Source organism: Symphodus melops, assembly GCF_947650265.1.
Source record: "Symphodus melops genome assembly, chromosome: 10".
Lineage (NCBI taxonomy): Eukaryota > Metazoa > Chordata > Actinopteri > Labriformes > Labridae > Symphodus > Symphodus melops.
The window spans coordinates 17448648-17468484 of NC_136700.1; the positions used below are offsets into that span (position 1 = coordinate 17448648).

At 37.0% G+C, this 19837-nt stretch overlaps 1 protein-coding gene across 3 annotated transcripts; it reads right to left on the minus strand.

The window, feature by feature from the left end:
- Positions 1-445: 445 nt before the first annotated feature.
- slc6a4a (solute carrier family 6 member 4a) lies at positions 446-19833 on the minus strand. 3 transcript variants are annotated; one of them, XM_079353778.1, is made up of 14 exons: positions 17872-19833; positions 9781-10610; positions 8804-8938; positions 8056-8278; positions 6266-6404; positions 5727-5861; positions 5543-5646; positions 5295-5422; positions 5062-5174; positions 4206-4337; positions 3655-3754; positions 3329-3429; positions 2913-3080; positions 446-2094 (listed from the first exon to the last, which is right to left on the minus strand). In XM_079353778.1, the coding sequence occupies exons 2-14, from the start codon at positions 10250-10252 to the stop codon at positions 2020-2022; spliced, it is 2025 nt and encodes a 674-aa protein (XP_079209904.1). In that variant the 5' UTR covers positions 10253-10610; positions 17872-19833; the 3' UTR covers positions 446-2019. The 3 variants fall into 3 exon arrangements, with proteins under 3 accessions (XP_079209904.1, XP_079209902.1, XP_079209903.1); XM_079353776.1 differs by having other exon boundaries at positions 6266-6560; XM_079353777.1 differs by lacking the exon at positions 17872-19833 and adding an exon at positions 12269-12833 and having other exon boundaries at positions 6266-6560.
- Between the last annotated feature and the right edge of the window lie 4 nt (positions 19834-19837).

Genomic DNA, 19837 nt, shown 5'->3' on the forward strand with positions numbered 1-19837 from the left:
TATTTTTGTTGCAGAGCATTTATTTTCATGCTTAGATCCTTTGATTGCCTTATCATTACAGTGTCAATTATAGCTATGTTTACCTGTGTACATCTGAATACCTTTACAGTTAGTATGTAAACTATGAAAAGTAAACTTCAACATTAAATAAAATATTTTAGACAATGTAAACAATTGAATTAACAAACAAAGACTTGCCACAGAGGTTTAAAACATACAAATCAATCCAGCACTTTTCTTTTCTTCATGGCTTTACTCAAAATATTTTTCATTGTCTAGCACTGATTTTTACTTACTACATGTGTATGTCAACTGTCTTTTTTTGGTGGTGGATATGGAAATTGTTTAAATGTTGAAATCTGGTTTGTTCCCATCAGACATGTTAAACTTTACCAAAATTATGTGTACATAACTGACTGAAATAATCAACTGACAGACGATGTACTTTGTTTTCCCATATATCTTTATTATCTGTTATTTCCAATATATTTATTTATCTTTATTCTATACAGTTGAACTTTCCATACAGTCTTTAATAGAGGTACATAGATCCTACACCACTGAGAGGTACAAGAGAGAAAGAGTCAAGAGAGAGTTAACATCCTTGAATAGATATTTTGGCAGTTCACAAGACAACAGGGAATCACAATAAACACACATCCCCCCTCCCCCCACACGCAACAAACACACACACACACACACACACACACACACTTGAGGTACAGTATACACACACCACAGCATGCACACTTAAAAGTGGGCTTAACAACGCCAATCCTTTTTTTCCACACAACCACCCATGTGAGCACCAGCACACTAATCAAGGTGCAAACTCAAGCACACCAAACACTCACACATTGATGGAGAGAGGAGACAGGTATTCACAGAATATATTACACCGATTACCAGACAAACTAGTAAATACACAGGTAGATGTAAAGTACTTGCCTTTTTTTAACTCCTGCTCCTACAAACACAGATACATACTGTACATTCTCACACAGGCACATTTACATACACACATAACACACAAAATTTTTGGTCAAAAGTAAAAAGCAGTTCTGCTTGATAATGTCATTATCTCTGATCCTAATATTCTATTCATGGCTATTATGAGTATCATTGTTTTCAAATGGGAATATCAGTACTATATACTGTGATGGTTTTCAAACTGATGGGAGCGGCAATGACACGTGTAGAAATAAACACACCTTATTTAACAGTCATTGAATGAATGCACTAAACGTTGTTGATTCTGTCTGAGACCCATTTTTACATTAAAATTAATAACAGTCGTTCTGCCATGCACACACAGGCACACACATTCTTGCCATTTTTTGACAGTATTTCACATTGTTTGCAAAACCGTCAGTGATTTAAGAGGTCACCAAACAAACACAGACTGACAGTCATCACAATAACATCAACTGCAATATTGAAACATCTTAGGAAATGTAAATAAAACAGGTATCATATATTTGGCTTTATTAAGAGATGTAAAAAGATACCTGATTTTTTTCTACATCAACAAATGCATAACTTACCAGCATAATATGAAAATATAGCCATAAATGGTGAGAGAGGATTGGAGTGAAACAATCCACCCTCTCCAACTGATTTCAGGTTAAGAATTTTCAGTTAATGTTTATTAATTTGCACACATTAATTTATATGTATATGTATAAAATATATGTGTCACCTGTCTAACCTGAAGAATGGTTGGTAGAATTTTGACTGGATAAAACACACGTAAAAAGATAATGTTACACCAGTGATCTTTGACAACTCCTTTAGAACTAAAGGAGCGGGATGGACAAAGCTATAATGGTGCAGCTCAAACTACCTCCCCTTTAGGTTTGACATCTTAGGGTCAGTAGGCTAAAAACTAAATGGGAAAGGATGCATTAAATAGAGGCAAAGATGGTGAAAGGTAGCCCCCTTGTTTGGTGGTTTTGCAGTTTGTCCAGAAGAGGGCGCTGTGTGTCGCTAGAATGGCACCTTCTTTTGTTCAGGGTTTGGTCAGACTGCGTTGGTGACAATGAAGTTTCTCTGTTGTTCAGTGCTGGGCTCTGGAGTGATGCTCTTTAACAGACGCTGTGAATAAAGGAAAATAGACAAGAGGGAAACTTAAGAGACAGCAGAAGAAAGTGAGTAAATGGAACTTGTATTTTCCCAACACTTGAACAAAAAAACTGACATGGTATAAACAACAAAGAATGCTAAAATAGCCTTGCATCATATATGCATGAATGTAATATTAGAAACTGGTTCAATAAGACTTTAGTCTTTTTAAAGATTTATAGAATAGAATAAAATAATAACTGATTGATTGGTGGAAAAAGGTTTTATAAACCTAAGCTAATTTGATACCTTAAGAAGTTTTTATTTAGGCTACAAGATATTTAAAACAAGGATTTCACCTGGATTTTAGTATTTTATGATGTAGGGCAAAAATGATTAGGAATCAGTTAACTCTTAGGAGAGTAATACATGACAATTATAATGATAATGATTAAATGAAAACATTTTGGATATAAAATGCAATATGATACAGATACATAACAGACAGACAGACAGTCAGTCAGTTAGTTAGTTCAGCCTCTCTCAAAACCCTCCCTGAATGTATGTATGTTGGCTCAACGGTGCCTGGACGTTTCACTGCTTTTTTCATGCCCATCTCTGGCTGGTGCTCCTTTGATCTGATCTACTGTCATGTGTTCACTGGATAGGGTGGACCCTGACAGTGCATGAAAGGGAATGAAAGAGGTAATCCTATGTTCTTGGAGAAGTGTCAGTAATGGAATAAGGGGCAGGCGAGTATATGACTAAGAGGGAGAAGGATACAGAAAAAGGACAAGAGTGTTTTTAAAATATACTAATTCTTGGAAAGGAAATGTAAGGACATGCTGTACCTGTTTGAATGTGCCCTTGGCATTGAGCAGGTGATAAACCATGTAAGCAGGCACACAGATGAATGAGGAAACACCGATGCAGTATCCCAGGACAGTGGTCCACGGTGGGTAGAGGTAGTGGAACAACCTGACCTCAGGAGGAAAAGCTAGGAAACTGATGATGATAAACTGGACACAGAGTTTGGGAGTTTGGAACAAAAAAAGATCAGAAGAGACAACAAGGATTAGATACAAGGATAATTATACGAAATAGCAGCTGTTCTAGCTACTGCATGTTCTTGTGCTCAGTCTTAAATTGATTTTTCCAGCTTTTGATTCAACTTAGCCTCCTTTCAAGTGTGCGTCTGTGTGTGTGTGTGTGTGTGTGTGTGTGTGTGTGTGTGTGTGTGTGTAAAATCTGTACGTGCAAGCCTCACCAGGAGAAAGCAGGGGCAGATGGCCACCCAGCAGATCCTCCAGAAAAAACCAGGGGAGAAACCAATCATGACCTGGATGTCATTACAGAAACGGTTGGTACCTGGAAAATACACAGGTACTCACTTATACGTTCCAAACATTAGAAAGTTTGTTTTTCATTTTCCCTTTGTCATGTTTGAGGTAAGTACATTACAGAATTCCACCACAGTGTTTACCTACAGTGTACTGTTAACAAAGTATTGTGTTGTCATTTTCATCAACTTTTACGGTCATTAACAATATGGTCTCAAATTTCCACATCACAATGAACATAGCTTAAATTTACCATAGAACCAGGACACAGCGATGACCTCTAGCAAGACCACAGTGATGACTGCAGGGCCTGTTGCGTACTCCTCAAACAGCTTAACAACAAACGCTCCTCCCTGACACAGAAGATAAGACAAATTGTACAAAGGATGAATGCCTTCTAAGCTTATTACTGAGTACTTGTATGGAATATGTTCTATGTTTGTCTTGTGGGGGGAAAATGTCTGGTGATTGCTTAATGGAGCAATGACACATTTTGGTCAATATAATGTTGAACAGATAACCATTCAGAGACCAGGTTTATCTAACCTGAGATAATTCCTAACCGTGCACAATCAAATGATCAAATAGTGGAAATATGAGAGATACTTTTGGAAAGTCTCTAACCATGAAGAGAAACTCATTGAGATTAAAAATCTCTTTTTCAGGAGTGTCCTGGACAATTTGTAGTATTAGCTTGTTGCTAAAAAACAACCAAGTCTATACTGTAAATTTCTTAATATTAGCAAATTATGAAGATATGGCTATTTACCTTTGTACAAGATGTAATATACTTATTTAACTTACATATGTGAGAGTCGAAAGAGCTCCAAGGTAGCAGACACACACCAGGCCGAAGACAAACCACTCTCTTCTCTTCACCAGGATATGGGGGAACTCATCAAGCATAGCTGTGATCACTCCCTCCAATCCTGCAAACTGGAGGACACAAGGGAAGCCATTGAAAGAACACATACACACACACAGGAGTAAAAACCATAGCCATCTGCAGAAGAAAGATACTATAGCTCATAGCCAACATGAATCTTTAAATTTATAAGAATCTATATAATCATCAGTTTGATCTGTTCTGTCTAGCAATAGTAGGACCTTTAACAATCAGAGCATGATTATGAATAACAAGTGTAGACAATGTGTATTACAGACAATCATTTAAAAATAGAGGGGCTACATGTTAAGCCGTTTGGACATGAAATCAGTGCCCACTGACACGTTTTTCTGTGTTATTCTCAGTGTTAAAATGAAGAACCATAGCAACCCCAACGCTGATTCTACACTGATTATCTGTACTTGATAAGAGCCTTATGAGTCTCTCCAGCTGGCTTCCTTGGAGCAGATAAACAGAGGCTTAGGGAGACAAGATCACCACACAATATTAATATGAAAGCCCTGTCATATTGTTTTCGTAAACTGTTTCCAAAACAAAACAGCGAGGAAAAATAATACTCTTTGTTTAGCACCAAAGGCATTTGCCTATAAAGCAAGACAAACATTGAACCTCTGTTTCTAGGTTTTAGAGAGCACATAACAGCTAAGTACTAGGCATCAAGGAGGAAGAGATATGAGGAAACAATTCAGCCAACAGGACATTCTCTTGGTTGTCTTAACCCCTTTAAACATTGAAAAAGATCAGCAAACTCACCGTGCTATCCAGCCCCAACATTATGATCATAAGGAAGAAGATAATGGAAAAGAAAGTAGCAGCAGGCATATTTGCTATGGCTTCTGCATAAATGATGAACAACAGACTCGGGCCTGGAGAAAATAGGAAATGTAGGATTTAGACATTCATTTTATTCTTATAAGATCCATCGTTTGAAACAGTGCAAGACCAAGTAAAGGTGTGGTTGGGATTGTGTTGGTGTATTGTCTTACCAGCATCCTTAGCAACAGCACTGACATCCTGCTGCCTCATCTCAGCCATGTAGCCCAGCACAGTAAAAATGACAAAGCCAGACAGGAAGCTTGTCAGACAATTCACAGAGCTGGTGACCAAAGCATCCCTTAGATTGGGAAAGCAGAGGAGTGGTGACAGTAAGACAAGATAATATCTCCAACATATATTAATATTAATATTATAGCCTTTGCAAAGTATTTAGTCTTTTTTGATAAAGAAATCTCACTTGTAACAGTTATTGTGAAACGGATTGTAGCTGGCAAAGGCAAGAAGCACACCGAACCCTGGACCCAGTGAGAAGAAGATCTGGGCTGCTGCATCAATCCACACCTAACAAGACAACAAGCTTGTATAGCAACAAAACATTTTAAAATAGGAACCAAAGATACCAGGCTTCTAAACTGACTTACTGTTGTGCTAAGCAATTTCCTCCAATCAGGTTTGAGATAAAAAACAACGCCCCTCCAAGCCCCTGGTAGGGTCGCCCCACGGATGAGCAAAACCAGAAGGACCAGGTAGGGGAAGGTAGCAGTCACCCAAACAACCTAATAAAGCAAAATGAGTCAAAGCAATTGATATTCAGTCATACTCTATAATTACTGTTTCATAAATTTTGTTAGCTCTAGTGCTGAAGTCTTATTTAACAACCCAACACTTTATATGAACCAGTACATTTTCCATGGTCAAATAAAGTAAACTCTAAACTAAAATGCTAGGGGCGTGCCTGACCTTCTATGGTTAGCTTGTGAAATTTCACATTATGAATTATTTAACTTCAAACCTTTTTTAACAACTGTTGTGCTCATGATAATGATGTATACTGTGGAGGAATAAATGACAGGATAACAACATTTTCATAATTTTCTCTGCCTCTCTGGATCCAACAATTCATCCATCCATTTACCCTAACTGACTACCCCATTAACCATGCAGGCGCCCTTTCAGCTACCTTTCCAGACGTCTTGACTCCTTTCCAGATGCTGAAGTAGACGATGGTGAAGATGAAGAGCAGGCAGAGGGCCAGCTGCCAGCTGACAGAGCCCAACTGATGCAGACCTGGGGAGCGATGGACTTGCAACACCTGGCGACTGGAGGGAGATGGATGGATGTAGGGATTGATTGGTGAAGACAAGGGGGACAAAAATAGACAGTGATAACAGGAAAAGGGCGGAAATTGCATATAGGGCGAAGACATGAAAAGGGGGAGACAGGGAGTTGTGGAAATCAAGAAAAAGTGAAAGGAACTAAGAGAAGGAAGTGGAGGGAGGTCAAATGGAAGGAGAAGAATGTGGAGAAAAATAGGAAATGATAGGGAAGATAAGAATAAGAATACAGATAGGGTCGATGAGGGGATGTTTTTGAAACATGGAAAGCAAAGGAAAAGGAAAGAACATGGAAGTAGAAATATCTGATAGATATAGGACAGTACAAAACTCAAATAACAGGACAGCATAGAAAGATATGGGAGTCTCTTTTTCCACTTTGAGACATTGTTCGCCTAAACCTCTGACATATTCCCACACGTTGATGATAAAGACTGAGTAAATGAGAATTAATGAAAGTTCACCTAAAGGGAACACTGACTAATTAAAAAACATTGACAAGGAATTTGTAGCAAAACCATGTCAACGACCACAAGTTAGTGTTAAGCACTACAGGGCAAAAAGAATGAGGCTAAAATGAAGAGTGTGGATAACATCTGGTCATAGGTTAAGAACACAGAGCTTGCATGAGAAAACAGAGATATGATTTATGTTGAAAACAGGAAATTCTGGCGCCAGACTAAGTCAGGGAATTTGTTTCTCTTAAACTTGAATTAGGAAAAGTCAACACAATCTGTCTCAGTGGAAAGACACAGACTTAGTCTAGATAGAAGTTATATGAGAAAGATAGCACTAAAGTAGTTAAATACAAAGACATTGTTTTTACATGACACAAAAGGAGTTCAGTGACAAGCTTATTACAGTTAATAAAGCATGCCAAAGGTAAGTTTTTTTAAACATTATCTGTTCAAATATTAAATTGACTTGATAAATAGATGAACTTGAGTTTATATAGGGCTTTTATATTTGTGTTGATAATGTTCAATTCTGCTCTTTTGTTTACAGTACCTATTACATTCTCATCCATCTTTTTATCTTTCTATAAGTCAAAAAGCAACCCGGCCTGTCTCTCTGTCTTCTTATCACCCTTCTGTCCTAATCATTCTGCTCCTGATATATTGACAGAAGTGAATTTATTTATTAAGCACAAATATTTTCTTTGTCAACTTGAGATAAACATTTCTTTCAGATATGTGTATTTCACAACAAGTTTTTTTCCCCCCATCTAATAATATGTTTAAACATCACATATACTAATTAACTTCATTAATAATTCTATTAAAGTATGTTTAACTATAACAATTTCTTTGACATCCATCTTCGGTTTCTCAGATTCTACTCTGGACTCCTCAAATCCCAAGTGTCGGAACACTTTCTGGCACCTATAGGTTGTTTTTACATTCTTGCAAACTTGTGTCTGATTGGACTTAATTATACATTATATTTCGGCTTTTCCATGGAAGACGCATTTTTAAAATTCTAAACCTGAACTGATTAGTGCTAATAGGCAATAGGGCCCTTTAAGTAGCAGCCTCTGCTATCAGTGTGTGAACATGATGGGGTCTGGTGAATGGGACATTAAGAGTAGAAGTGCTTTGAGGACATCTTGGCTGAGCTTAGTGATTCATGTACTTACGTATAGAACTCCTCTGCAGGCGATGTTGAGGAGTTGGACCAGGATACATTGTGGTCAGTAGACATGTAGAGGATACAGTTGTCAGTATTCCAGCTGTTGGTACAAGTGGTCCAAGGCAAGGTGGGCCGAAAAGATGATAGTAGGTAGTACAAAGCCCAGGCCATAATTGTGTTATAGTAGAAGGCGATGTATAGGGCTATGATGCAGATAGCAAAGCCAATACCTAAAGGAATGGAATAAAATATTGTGAGCGCTATATAAGAATTAAAAAAATAAGCTTGCACTATCTTATATCTGCTTTACATTTAAAATAATGTAGATGTTCCTAGATCAAAGAACATAAGTGGTGTTTCAAGTCAATTCAAGTTGCTGTTGGTTAAGTGGCTGACATTTCGGAATAACAACAATTTACATACTATCATGTTTCTTGGCGTCTGGCATTTGGCATGGAAATGTGACAATTTCCATAACAGAGAGTCACTGCATATTGCTGGATGTACTGTACAAGAACTTAGGGATGCACTTCAAGAGAACCACACTGAGGGCATCAAGGAGGCCAAATGACTTTTTTCTTACACTCATCATAACACTGTTTGTCTTTCCGTCCGTTTCTTTTTTTCTTACCGACAATTTTCTGGAAAAGAAGTGTTGTTCTCTCCTGTTCTATTCTTACTTTTTTTTTTTTTAAATGTTTAACCAAGTTAGTACATCATTTGCCTTTTTCCCCCCTCTGCACTCATTCTATTACCTTTGAAGATGGGACAGATGTGTTTCCAGATGGAGATGCAGCCACTTCTGTGGAACTGGCCAAGAGCCAGCTCCATGTAAAAGAGAGGAACACCTCCAAACACTGCCATCAGCAAGTAGGGCAGCAAAAAGGCACCTGAGTGGACGCACAAGTAGGAGAGAGTGAGAATGAAGGTTAAATACAGGGTTTGAGAGAGGAAACAATCAAGGAAAGCATGGAGGACGCCTGTACTGGAAATAGTGGGACAGAGGAGCATCATTTCAGGAAATAAAGCACCATGGAATACAGCATGGGCAGTAAATATTCATTATTTACTTCATGCACAATATGATTTGTGCATATGGTTGAGTTAGTGTGTGCCTTGTGTCTTTGTGACATGAAAGAAGAGATAAAGGTTGATTGAGCAGCTGCCTGAGAAACAGGTTATTAAGCAAGAAGAAAGAGAGTGAAAGCGTTCTCATAAAAACCACAATTAATACTGTTGCCTCTATCAAGTGTCTCCAGGTCCCCAGCTCTACCTCGCTCCGTGAGACACACACAGAACACAGGAAATTGCAAAGATTTTATTATTGCAAATCCAATAAAAGTAGAAAGAGATGCCCTGTTTGCTGGAAGGTGAGGATATTGTCGTCACTGAGTGCAGGCCACAAAGACTTTGTTAAAAGCATATGCTTGCTTACATTAGCTACTTATTGTACCTAAAACCACCAATGTATTGAACACTACAGTATTCACATAACAGACTGCAGGTTGAAGTTTTTTATTCATTCTTTTGTATAAATGATTACTAGAGATATTTCCCGATTCGCATCTATCTTCTGTGAAAAAAATAGCATTAAAATACACCTGGAGTTGTTTTTCATTTCTGATCTTTTAAATGCTGTTCTTTATAACCAGGAAGCTGATCTCCAACTCAACCCCCTCCTTATCTCTGTCTCTCCCTCTTAAATCCTCTTAAATATCTATTGCCTACTCACCTCCTCCATTTTGGTAGCAGATGTATGGAAAACGCCACACATTTCCCAAATCCACTGCATAGCCGATCACAGAGAGCAAGAAGTCCATTTTCTTGCTCCAGGTTTCTCTGGGCCTCTCTAAGGTGGTTTGTTGGACCACTAGAGTCCTAAGGCCTCCCAGTGGCACAAAGGGGCCAGTGGCTCCTCCAGATCCAGAGGATGTACCTACAGAGCAAGCTGCAGTCCCTGGTCCCTCCTTAGGACTTTGAGGGGTGGATGTGGTAAAACCATTGGAAACCTGCTGTGCAGAGCCAGGGGTAAGGGGTTTGGGTCCTCTATCTGCGAGACCATCAGCCAAAGTCAGTCCACCAATTCCCTGCTGCATCACCTCTTTCTCTACCTCCACCTCCTCTCTCTCTTCTCTCCTCTCTTCTCCATTCTCCCCTTTGTCCTTTGTCAACAGGCTTGTCATGATAATGTCTTTCTTCTCCATTGGCTTGTGTTTATGTTGGTGTTGGCAAGCTGGTTAGGGATTGAGAGAGGTTCTCAGTGACAATGACGGGAATGTGGCACTGCTGTCTGATATGGCGCCCATTAGTGGAACAGCAAGCAATGTTGGTGCGAGGACAAATTGAGCTAAATGGGGTTATCCTTCTTGGACATGTAAAGAAGACAGGAACAGGAGAGCAGAGCTCTCCCAGGGGAGAAGGGGGCTGCAATGAAGGCAGGTATGTGTATATTAGTGGACCAAAATGTACGAGAGTCGGTTGAGTGAGAAATGAGAGGAGAATAAAAAATGTTGAGAGGATATGGCCAGCAGAAAAAAATCTTCTTCACCAACTGCTTATCCTCTGAAATACAGAAAAATAAAATAAATTATTCAGTTATTCAGATATCTTTAAGTGGCCACAGGATATATTGTCTATACAGCTGGACTCTTTGTTTTTCTGCATGCTGTCGGAGCTTTTATTATGACGCACAGTGCCAGGAGTAGAGTGAGAGGATTGTACTGGGATGTGCCAATTTACTTTAGCTTATAGTGTCTCACTTTACACTATCTCCCAGTTGCATAACCTGTTAAGCTTCTCTGACCAAAACTAAATACAAAAACATAAGATGTATACAGTTAATAACAGAAGCAAGAAAAAACACAAACCCTAAAAAATGAAAAAACAAAAACAAAAAAACCCACAAATTTGATACATTGAATTAAAAATAAAAATAAAGCGTTAATTAATGAGTAAATCAATTTGAATAATCATAAAAAAAACACAGCACAGTGCAAGTCACCATGACTTTGAACAAGTCTTAACAAGGCTACCAAAATAAACTATTTGTTTCACTAAATTTAATGGATTAAATTTAACACTTACTTTTTCTGGCATTTAGATACAGCACACGTAAAAGTTCTATATTGACCTATTTCTTGATTAGATGCTAGAAAATACAATTTATGGACACATACACACATTTTTGTCCACAGCTGCTTCATAAACACATTTTAATTTTGAATTGGATATCTACTATTGATAACCTCTGTTGAAGTGACTATGTAAAGAGCTTTTGAACTTTTTGAACATTGGAATTGTTGCCATTCGAGCTATGCAGATATTTCCCACACATACCTACTTTCCATACATAAACTATCACAGAAACTGAAGAAGTGACAAACTGCATCCTGCAGTTTGACGCCACACAATGACAATAACATCAGATCTGATCATATATCCTGTTGTGTATTTGGACGCTGAGGAGGAAATGCTACATCTATTATTTTAACACTAACATTTTTTAATTTTAAAAATACAAATGTAACTTACAAATGAAAGTAAATGTAATGCCTTTATCCCCCCACTGTCTTCAGTTTAATTTGAATCATTAGTCAGAAAAAAGTCCAGTGCATCCTCTTAAAAATAAAACTTTTTCAGTGACTGAGAAAACTTAAACTTGAAGGGAGTTGTAAAGGTTGTCACAAAATAGCGCAATAAATTTTGAATGATTAAAAAATCCTATCTTCTATATTGGCATTTTTTAATAAATAAACTGACTGCCGCACAGATGAAGATTAAGAAAAACAAACTCTTATAGCTCGATAAAAAAGTCAGCACTGATCTACATGTGCACACACTTAATCACTGTCAAAACATTTATGGAGAATCAACACACGATTCAAATAAAGTTTAATAATATTGTTCTTCCCTGATTAAAAAAATACCCAACAACAACAACAACCACAGACTAATACTGAAAATCACAATTTTTCATTAGGAATTTTACTGATAAGTTCAATGAAGGAACAGCAAATAAGATGACGAGACATTTACGAGAATAGAGGAGAGCAAGCAAGCAATACCTATTAAAATAATTGAAAAATGTATAGATGTTTTTTTTTGTAGAAATCTGTTATTCAAGTGACTTTACGTTAAACCTGAGACAAATCATAAAGCCCCTATTTCAAGTGGAATACTCAACAACTGACAGAAAAAAGGTTCAATAATTGATACATTACCTTAAGAGACTGTACATGAGACCAATGACATCAAATAGGACTTGTTGCTGATAAAAGAAATACAAAAAGCAGCAGCAGCAACAACTACCACAGTAAACTTAAAGAATCCTGTGGTAATGCAAAAACTTGCTCAAGAACCAGTCTGCACTAACACGTCAGGACCCGGTGTTTTCCCATTGAGCTCTCGAACCTCTCTCATTTCTCTCTCTCTCCTTCGCTCTCTTTCCCTCCCTTGTTGTTCTTCTCATACAACCACACACACTCACACACATGTCATGTTGGGAGACACAGGCATATGCAGAGATGGGCTTATGAATGCATACACGCAGACAGAAAATAATGAGGAAAAATAATGCAAGCAAAAACAAGTACAATTTAAAGCTCTGTTTGATACATACAATGAAAACACAAACAGTGAAGATGAACTGTTGCACAGCTCTGACACGTTATGGTCATGGAAGAACTATCGTCAAAGCTCAGTGAATACAGGGGAAGTCCTACCCTTCAGCAGCTATGAGACTCCGTGTCAGGATGCTACATGCAATCGTCTTTCTTGTATGCACAAACAGACACATGCACACACCCACACACGGACAATCGTGAAACATTGGCTGGTAAACTTGACTTGAGCTCACATTCCCTCTTACCACATTTACTATCAAAACTCAAAATGTTTTCATTCAGTCTTTCAGTTTGTCCCAACATTTTTCTTATATGTTTAATGTTTTATTATTTTGTCATTAAGCTAATCTGCTATGAAGGTACTTTTGTTGCTCTTACTCTAAGTTACCTATCATTTTAGGTCATGTTCTACACCTCACATCCTTACAAGGTCTTTAATCAAAATATGTTCAAAAGGGAACCTTGAATTTCATGATTTTAATTTTTAATCCATTTACAAGTGTTTCTGCATTTTGAAAAATCAAAAGTCTTAAACCGTTTTGCTTCCTGGGCTGTGGGAGTGGTGGACACCTACCTGGTTGGACTGAAAAGGCATAAGCTTGAACTCTACTACCACAGTTGATGCCGTATATTTAGCATTTTTTCGTGATGAAGTAAAATTAAAACTGTAAGTCTTTAAAATCCTGTTTAAAATCAAACTGCAGGAGTTTGTCACATGCCTTTGGTTGGGTTGAACCAAACTCAGCTTTAAATAAACCAAAGTCAATAACTTGGAGTTGTCTTTTGACTTCACTTTAAATTTCATAGGCAGAGGCGGGAATAAAAGTTCAGCGCAAACTTGTTGTATGTACTAACCACTTTAAACACATACCCATGTTACAGCAGCTATTTTCAACAGTAAAGTTAATTCTCAATGCAATATTTCACCTCTTGTCACATGTTCAATAAATACATTTACCCCATTTCATGCTTAAATTATTCGTCCTATACTTAAATTAGAGTACCCATAGACTGAACCACATTTGCATCTGTTTCTGAATTTCCCAAGAGATCCAGAAGGGTGCCTGCTCAGTGTCCTTTTTACTCCCTAACAACTACAGCTTCAGGCCCATTGCCAGCTATTGCAAACTTGCTGTTTTTAAACTAACTCCCTTTAGTGTTTGTTATAGACGCCAAGGTGGTTCAGGAAAAATAATATTCTAACTCTTAAGGGTGGGGAGCTGCTGCGTTGTTTCAGACTTATTTCCCCATGTCTGTCCAACTTTCCTTTTTGTGTTCAGTTTTATAAATTTTGTGAAACTCCTAACACAAGTAAACAACAAACGTTTTAACAGTTAAAGTTGTCTGCTGATGTTGTACAAGTAATGTGTATAGCGTTACAGTCCCTACAGTCCCTAAATCTATTTCTCTATCTTAAGTAATTATGTGTCAAGAATTTCTACAGACAAGTCATGAAATAGGATCAAATAACTTACATTTTTTAAATACATGCATTATTTTTTTGAGTTAAAGAGCAACGTTTTCTTTAATGTATTCTTAACAATAAAGGTTTGTTATTTTTTAATTTATTTAATACTCTTTTTTTTAGCAATTTATAGAAGTGTCTACAATAATGAACATCATACCATGCTGTAATGTAAAATGTGTTTTATTTACATTTTCTAATACATAAACAATACATTTTTGTCTTTTAACAAACACATTCTCACTTTGTGCTATATTCACTAGAGTATAGGGAGAATCAGCTTTATCTCTTATATTTTAATTAGATAGTTTTATGTCTTTTCTGCCTGTAATATCCTCAATATACTTGAGGGAATCTAACTCAACAATTTTTGTTTGGATGCTTGCAGAGCAGCACAACAGCAGACATTTCATGGGAGAGCAAGTACTATAAGAGAGTTTGGATTTTAATTAGCTCTTGAGCCCTAACCATAGAATAAGATTAAAAGAATCTGATGTAGTAATTTGTACAAATTAAGTTTTGGGTACAAATATCTGTAGGTTAGTTTTATAACATAATGTAAATAAATCATCTCAAAGAAAATAACTCCACATTAAACATTTTTAAGGACAAGTCTTTATTACAATAGAAATAATTCCAACAATGCATGGTTTCCAATTTAATGGACAAGCAATAACATTTGAGTTTTAAACTAGTACAAGGAAATTAAAAAATATATTACTGCTCCTTAACTGTCACTAGATGTCACAAAAAAATAATAATTTGCAAGGGTCCTCAAAACAGGATTTGCAAGATTTTCCTGAGCTGTATGCCGTTTCTGACCTAAAGTCTGCCATCCTGATTTTTTTTTTTTTTTTTTTTCATTTCTTACAGCTGGCCAGTGAGTGGCATGATGTATGGGGTGAACTGCTAACATCCACTGAAATGGCTGATGTAAAACCACTTCAAAACCAACTCATTGAGTAGAACATATCTCGTGGTCTGACTGCTATGTGTGAAAGGGTTAACTTGGTGATTGTCATGCAAAAACAAAACAGGAATAAAAACAGGTCTTTGCTTTTGTCATTAGGCATGCATTTCTCTGCTTTGCTATAACAGCTTGGTATGTACACTTTCATTTCAGGCTGATAAAAACAAACTATAAGCATCCAGTTATTTGAAAATACTGACACCGAATACAAAGCGAATTTGTCTAAAAATTCTAAACCCATTCTTTGACGTAATATTTTAATGAATTATATCAGTTTTGCATGACAAGGATATAGATTTTACCACATTTTACTGAGAAGGGTCCTGGAAAATCAAGGGTAAGAAGTGCTTGAGTATTTGCAGGGAAACCTGTTTAATGCATAGACTGAAATCCGCTTAACCTGCACAAGCTGCAATGAAGTAGTCTGTTATACTTGTTTTATACGTTATAATTCAAAAAGAAACTACACGCAGGAGAAAACACTTTTGCCTTTTAAATGTCCCTGATGGAGGAGCAGTCCGATACTAGACATGAAAAACACATTTTTAGAGGCAGATTGTCAGGACATGCATAGTGACCTGTCCTGAAGGAAAGATGAACTTACTTTAGCTGTGCAGCAGTTGCACAAGACATTAGGAAATGTGGAAAATGTTAATGTGGGTATTATTGAATTATAGCACTTTTGCTTCTTCCATAGAGAAAATATGCCTGTCGACCGCGGTCATGCAACCAAGACAACTGTGAAATGCACAAACATGTCACTTTGAGACAGTGTTCAACTTACCACAGACAAGCAACACGTGTTCAAGGGACTCTTTTATTTTATTTGAAATAGTCTTCTAGCTTGTTGTAGTGCTTCAATTAAGTTTTTATTTTATTTTTTCTACAGAATACCGCTATACCGCTGCAGATTTAGAAACCTCTGTTCTCATTTGTCTTGGCAAATCCAGAGCCCTTGTTTTTAAACCTACATATCAAATTGCAGTCCAAATAATCCAAACGTTATGACTAGTATCAGCAATGCTGTACATGACTATTGATCGCTATATGAACATATTTAATTAAGAAAAAACAAAGGTTGAGTATATCATTTTTATTAGATAGTTCAGGGTTAGTATTGGCCAATTAAACATTATTTTCATTTGTTCCTTTTCACTGACTCGATTTAAACTTCATGTTTTAAAACGTTATATACGGGAACAAGTTGAATTAAAAATGTTATATGAAAAAAGGGAACCTCATTAACTCATGCATTTATGGTTGAGAGAATCAGTGTCATTTTGAAGAACTGAAATAAATTCATCCAAAAGATGGCTGAAAATGCTGTAAACATGGTGCTTTGTTATCACTTTTCATTAATAGAATTGATGGCCAGTTGTTATCTGGTTAAGAGAAGGTCAATATGCTGATCATAACACTCTTTAGACTGCAGTAGCAATACAGTGCAAGCACACCTTAAGGGCTTGATGTCTCATTTATGCTATAGTGACAAAAATGTTGCCTTGGATTGGCATGGATCAACAACAATCCTAGGCAGAGAAATAAATAACAAAATCAATTAGACTGTGAAGGCGTACACAGCTCTGAGATTGAGAAAATTGCAAATCACCCATTTAAGCTAGATCTCCCAGCTCTTCAAAAGGCAATTTGACTTAACTATAGGCAGAAAAAACTAACTATAACAATGTAAACAGCACATCAAACAATGGAAAGAAAACACAAAACACTTTGGTGTAAGTTAATGTTGAAAGGCTGTTGGTATATTATAGTTAGCTTTGGCATCACGTTAAGTGCATTATTCAAAGACTAAACTAATTGCCTTACAAGTCATTAAGTGACCTTTGGATTAGTGAATCACTACACCCTCCACCTCTGAGTTGTTCTAGTAGTAAGATATTACAATACAACCATACCTCAACTATGGCTTTAAAAATTATTATACAGTAAGGGCACAGTATATGTACTGCAAACATTCACATTAATTATTTGTTATATCTTTTTTTCCCTAGAAATAAATACAACAAAACATGCTTTAAAAACGTGACAGACATGGCCTGCCAATGCCCATTAATATTCTGAATAAGAGCAAATGCAGGACAGTGTGGCAAAGGGCCATGCAAAATGTCAATATTATTACTAAAAGTGTTTTTTATGTGGAACTGTTTGTTTGATCTCTATTAATATGTACCATTTACTTCGATTGTAACTGCAGGACAGAGTCCAAGATACATTTCCCTTTGGGAACAATAAAGTATTTCTTATCTTATCTTATGACCTGTTGATGGGTTGGGGTTATGGCTTAACTATGAAATCATTTTAAGAAATGTTGAACTTTTAGAACTATAACCACAAAAATAAAGAGACAGCCAGTTAATATCAAAAAAGTGTTTTGATTCAACTCTCAGGTCATTCTACTTACAAATGTGCCATCATTTGTTTTGTCTTTCTTCCATTACTAATGGCAAAAAGTAGTTACATTACACAATCTAAATTGTTAAACACCCAAGTCTGAAATTTGTTTCTGTTCCAAAAAACTCATTCATTACCTACTGTATTATAAATGATACAGATGATGAAAAACATTGAAAAGGAAGACCACGAATGGAACTGTGTCACTGGACATGTGCATGATTTATAACTCAAAGACATGGCAATACAGATGTACACTTAAAGCTGGGACTCACTAAGGGAAATTGTGATTGTAAATGTTGAACCTGCTTCAATTATCTTATAGAGAATGTTAAAAGAAAGACAGTGTGGGCTTACCTTGATATTTATAGTTTGACATTCTGAATTGTCCATAGAGTATATGGTCACCTAGTCCAAGAGGTTGCCTGTCAACACAGTCTAAACCAAATCACACAAATAACTCATGCCTGGGCTTACAGCAGGCCGTATTCTTGCTTTGCCTGGCTTAAGACACAAACACACATACTCAAGCATGCAGGCACCGACACACACACATGCTGAGCCTTAGCAAAGGATCCTTGCCACTAATCCAGGACTCACAGATGCATATTTATAAGAGAGCAAGATAGGAATAAAAGAGCAACAAAGATACATAGAGGAAGTCATAAAATGTGGAAAATAAGCATAGTGACATGTATGCATTCTAAAATGTTTGAATGTGAGGGAAAGATTAGTCTATCAGTGTCTCTGTGTCCTGGACGAACTAACCCATTTACAGCCACCTATAACCTATTGGGCTCAAAGGCATAGTGCCAAGTACAGTAGTCCAGTCAGTCTAAGCCTTCATTATGTGTATGTGTTTCAGGAGACACGTCAGAGATAGAAAAGAGGGCAATCTGAGTTTGAAATAGAGCCAGACAACACTGTCATGCTGACGTCATATTTTGATCAATGTGCCCTGCTTCTTTCTATCTCACTCAAACATTTACACAGAGTCCAGACCCACCTTTCTGTTGAAAGTGTGTATGTTCAGTGTCATTCCAGTCAGTATTGGCTGAAACACTGGGTTAATCCTGATTGCAACACACAAATCCCCACATACAAGCATGAACTCACAAACACATGCATCCACACACACACTTACACACACAGCTGAGAAGGGAAGGGGAGAAAAAATAAAAGGAATGGAAGGGAGTAATGAGTCCCAGTGTTGATGAACCCTCCTGTATGGTTTAAAGAAAGCCAATAACTCCTGTCCAGATCAAAAACATGCACAGAATCAACGTGTTAAGGTTCTTAAGAAGTCCACTCCTCATCACACATTCGACCTTCCTTAACCACTTCCACCGCCACCAGTGTCAAGACTCCATCAGGAGGTATACATAAAGACATCATGATGGAGTCACTTAAGTTTTTGCACATCTCTCATCCTTTATCTTTGAAACATATAATTTTACAATAAACAGTTGATACAAATATAATCTACAGTATCTTAGTCAATATAAATAAAAAATCAGTTATTTCCAAAGATTGATTTTAACGACATAAGACATACCTTCCTTTTCAGTTTTCATGAAACTGTTTTGCTTGAGTAAGATTTGTTCAGATTGCAGTCCAAATACAATTTTTCCCCAAATACGAACTGACTGACTGTCCACATTACAAATTGCAAGTGACCAGATGACCCGATCTGCCCGTCCGTATTGACATGGTCTGATCCACAATGATTTCTATGGTAACATGCTACGCCTAGGAAATACAACTGCAAAATGGATGACAGAAATTATGTCCATTTCTGGTACAAAACAATCTTGTGGGGCTTTCTGTCCATGGGCTGTTGTTTTGCTCCGAGTTTGTTTATATTCGTACCGTTTTCTTCCACTGACCAAAGCTTAGACCAGTTTGTGTAATGAGCCTTGAATTAACTTCTGGCTTGCTATATCTATGTCATTGTTGTTACTGTCGACAACAAATGATGCAGAAGACGCATTGAAGTGACCGAGACATTCAGACTGAATCGGATCTGTAGGAATCTGAATTGGAAAAATTGGATCTTGGTTTTTTTGTCATGACAAACTACATACATCTGGATGTGCTAAAACAGATTTGGAGGTGCGATGTAAACAAAGCCTAAAAGGGTTGTCTATTCAAAAACATGCTGGTTCAACTATAGAATATAAATTCAAATTTAATATAAAAATTACGAAAAGCAAGTAACTTTGAGTCTTCACCGCAAAGACTGCAGAAACTCGTCAATCTTTAGCCCAGTTATGACAACTTTAAATGCAATAGCTACATGAGGGCCTTGTATCCCTTTAACCAT

What these genes read in the sequence shown, in the direction of transcription:
- slc6a4a (XM_079353776.1), bottom strand. Translation starts at nt 10,252, where the DNA reads ATGGAGAAGAAAGACATTATCATGACAAGCCTGTTGACAAAGGACAAA. An exon ending in CATCTGTCCCATCTTCAAAG is followed by an intron (nt 8,279 to 8,803) that starts GTAATAGAATGA and finishes CCATTCCTTTAG; the next exon opens with GTATTGGCTTTGCTATCTGC. An exon ending in CTCTTTCGACTCTCACATAT is followed by an intron (nt 3,755 to 4,205) that starts GTAAGTTAAATA and finishes CTTCTGTGTCAG; the next exon opens with GGAGGAGCGTTTGTTGTTAA.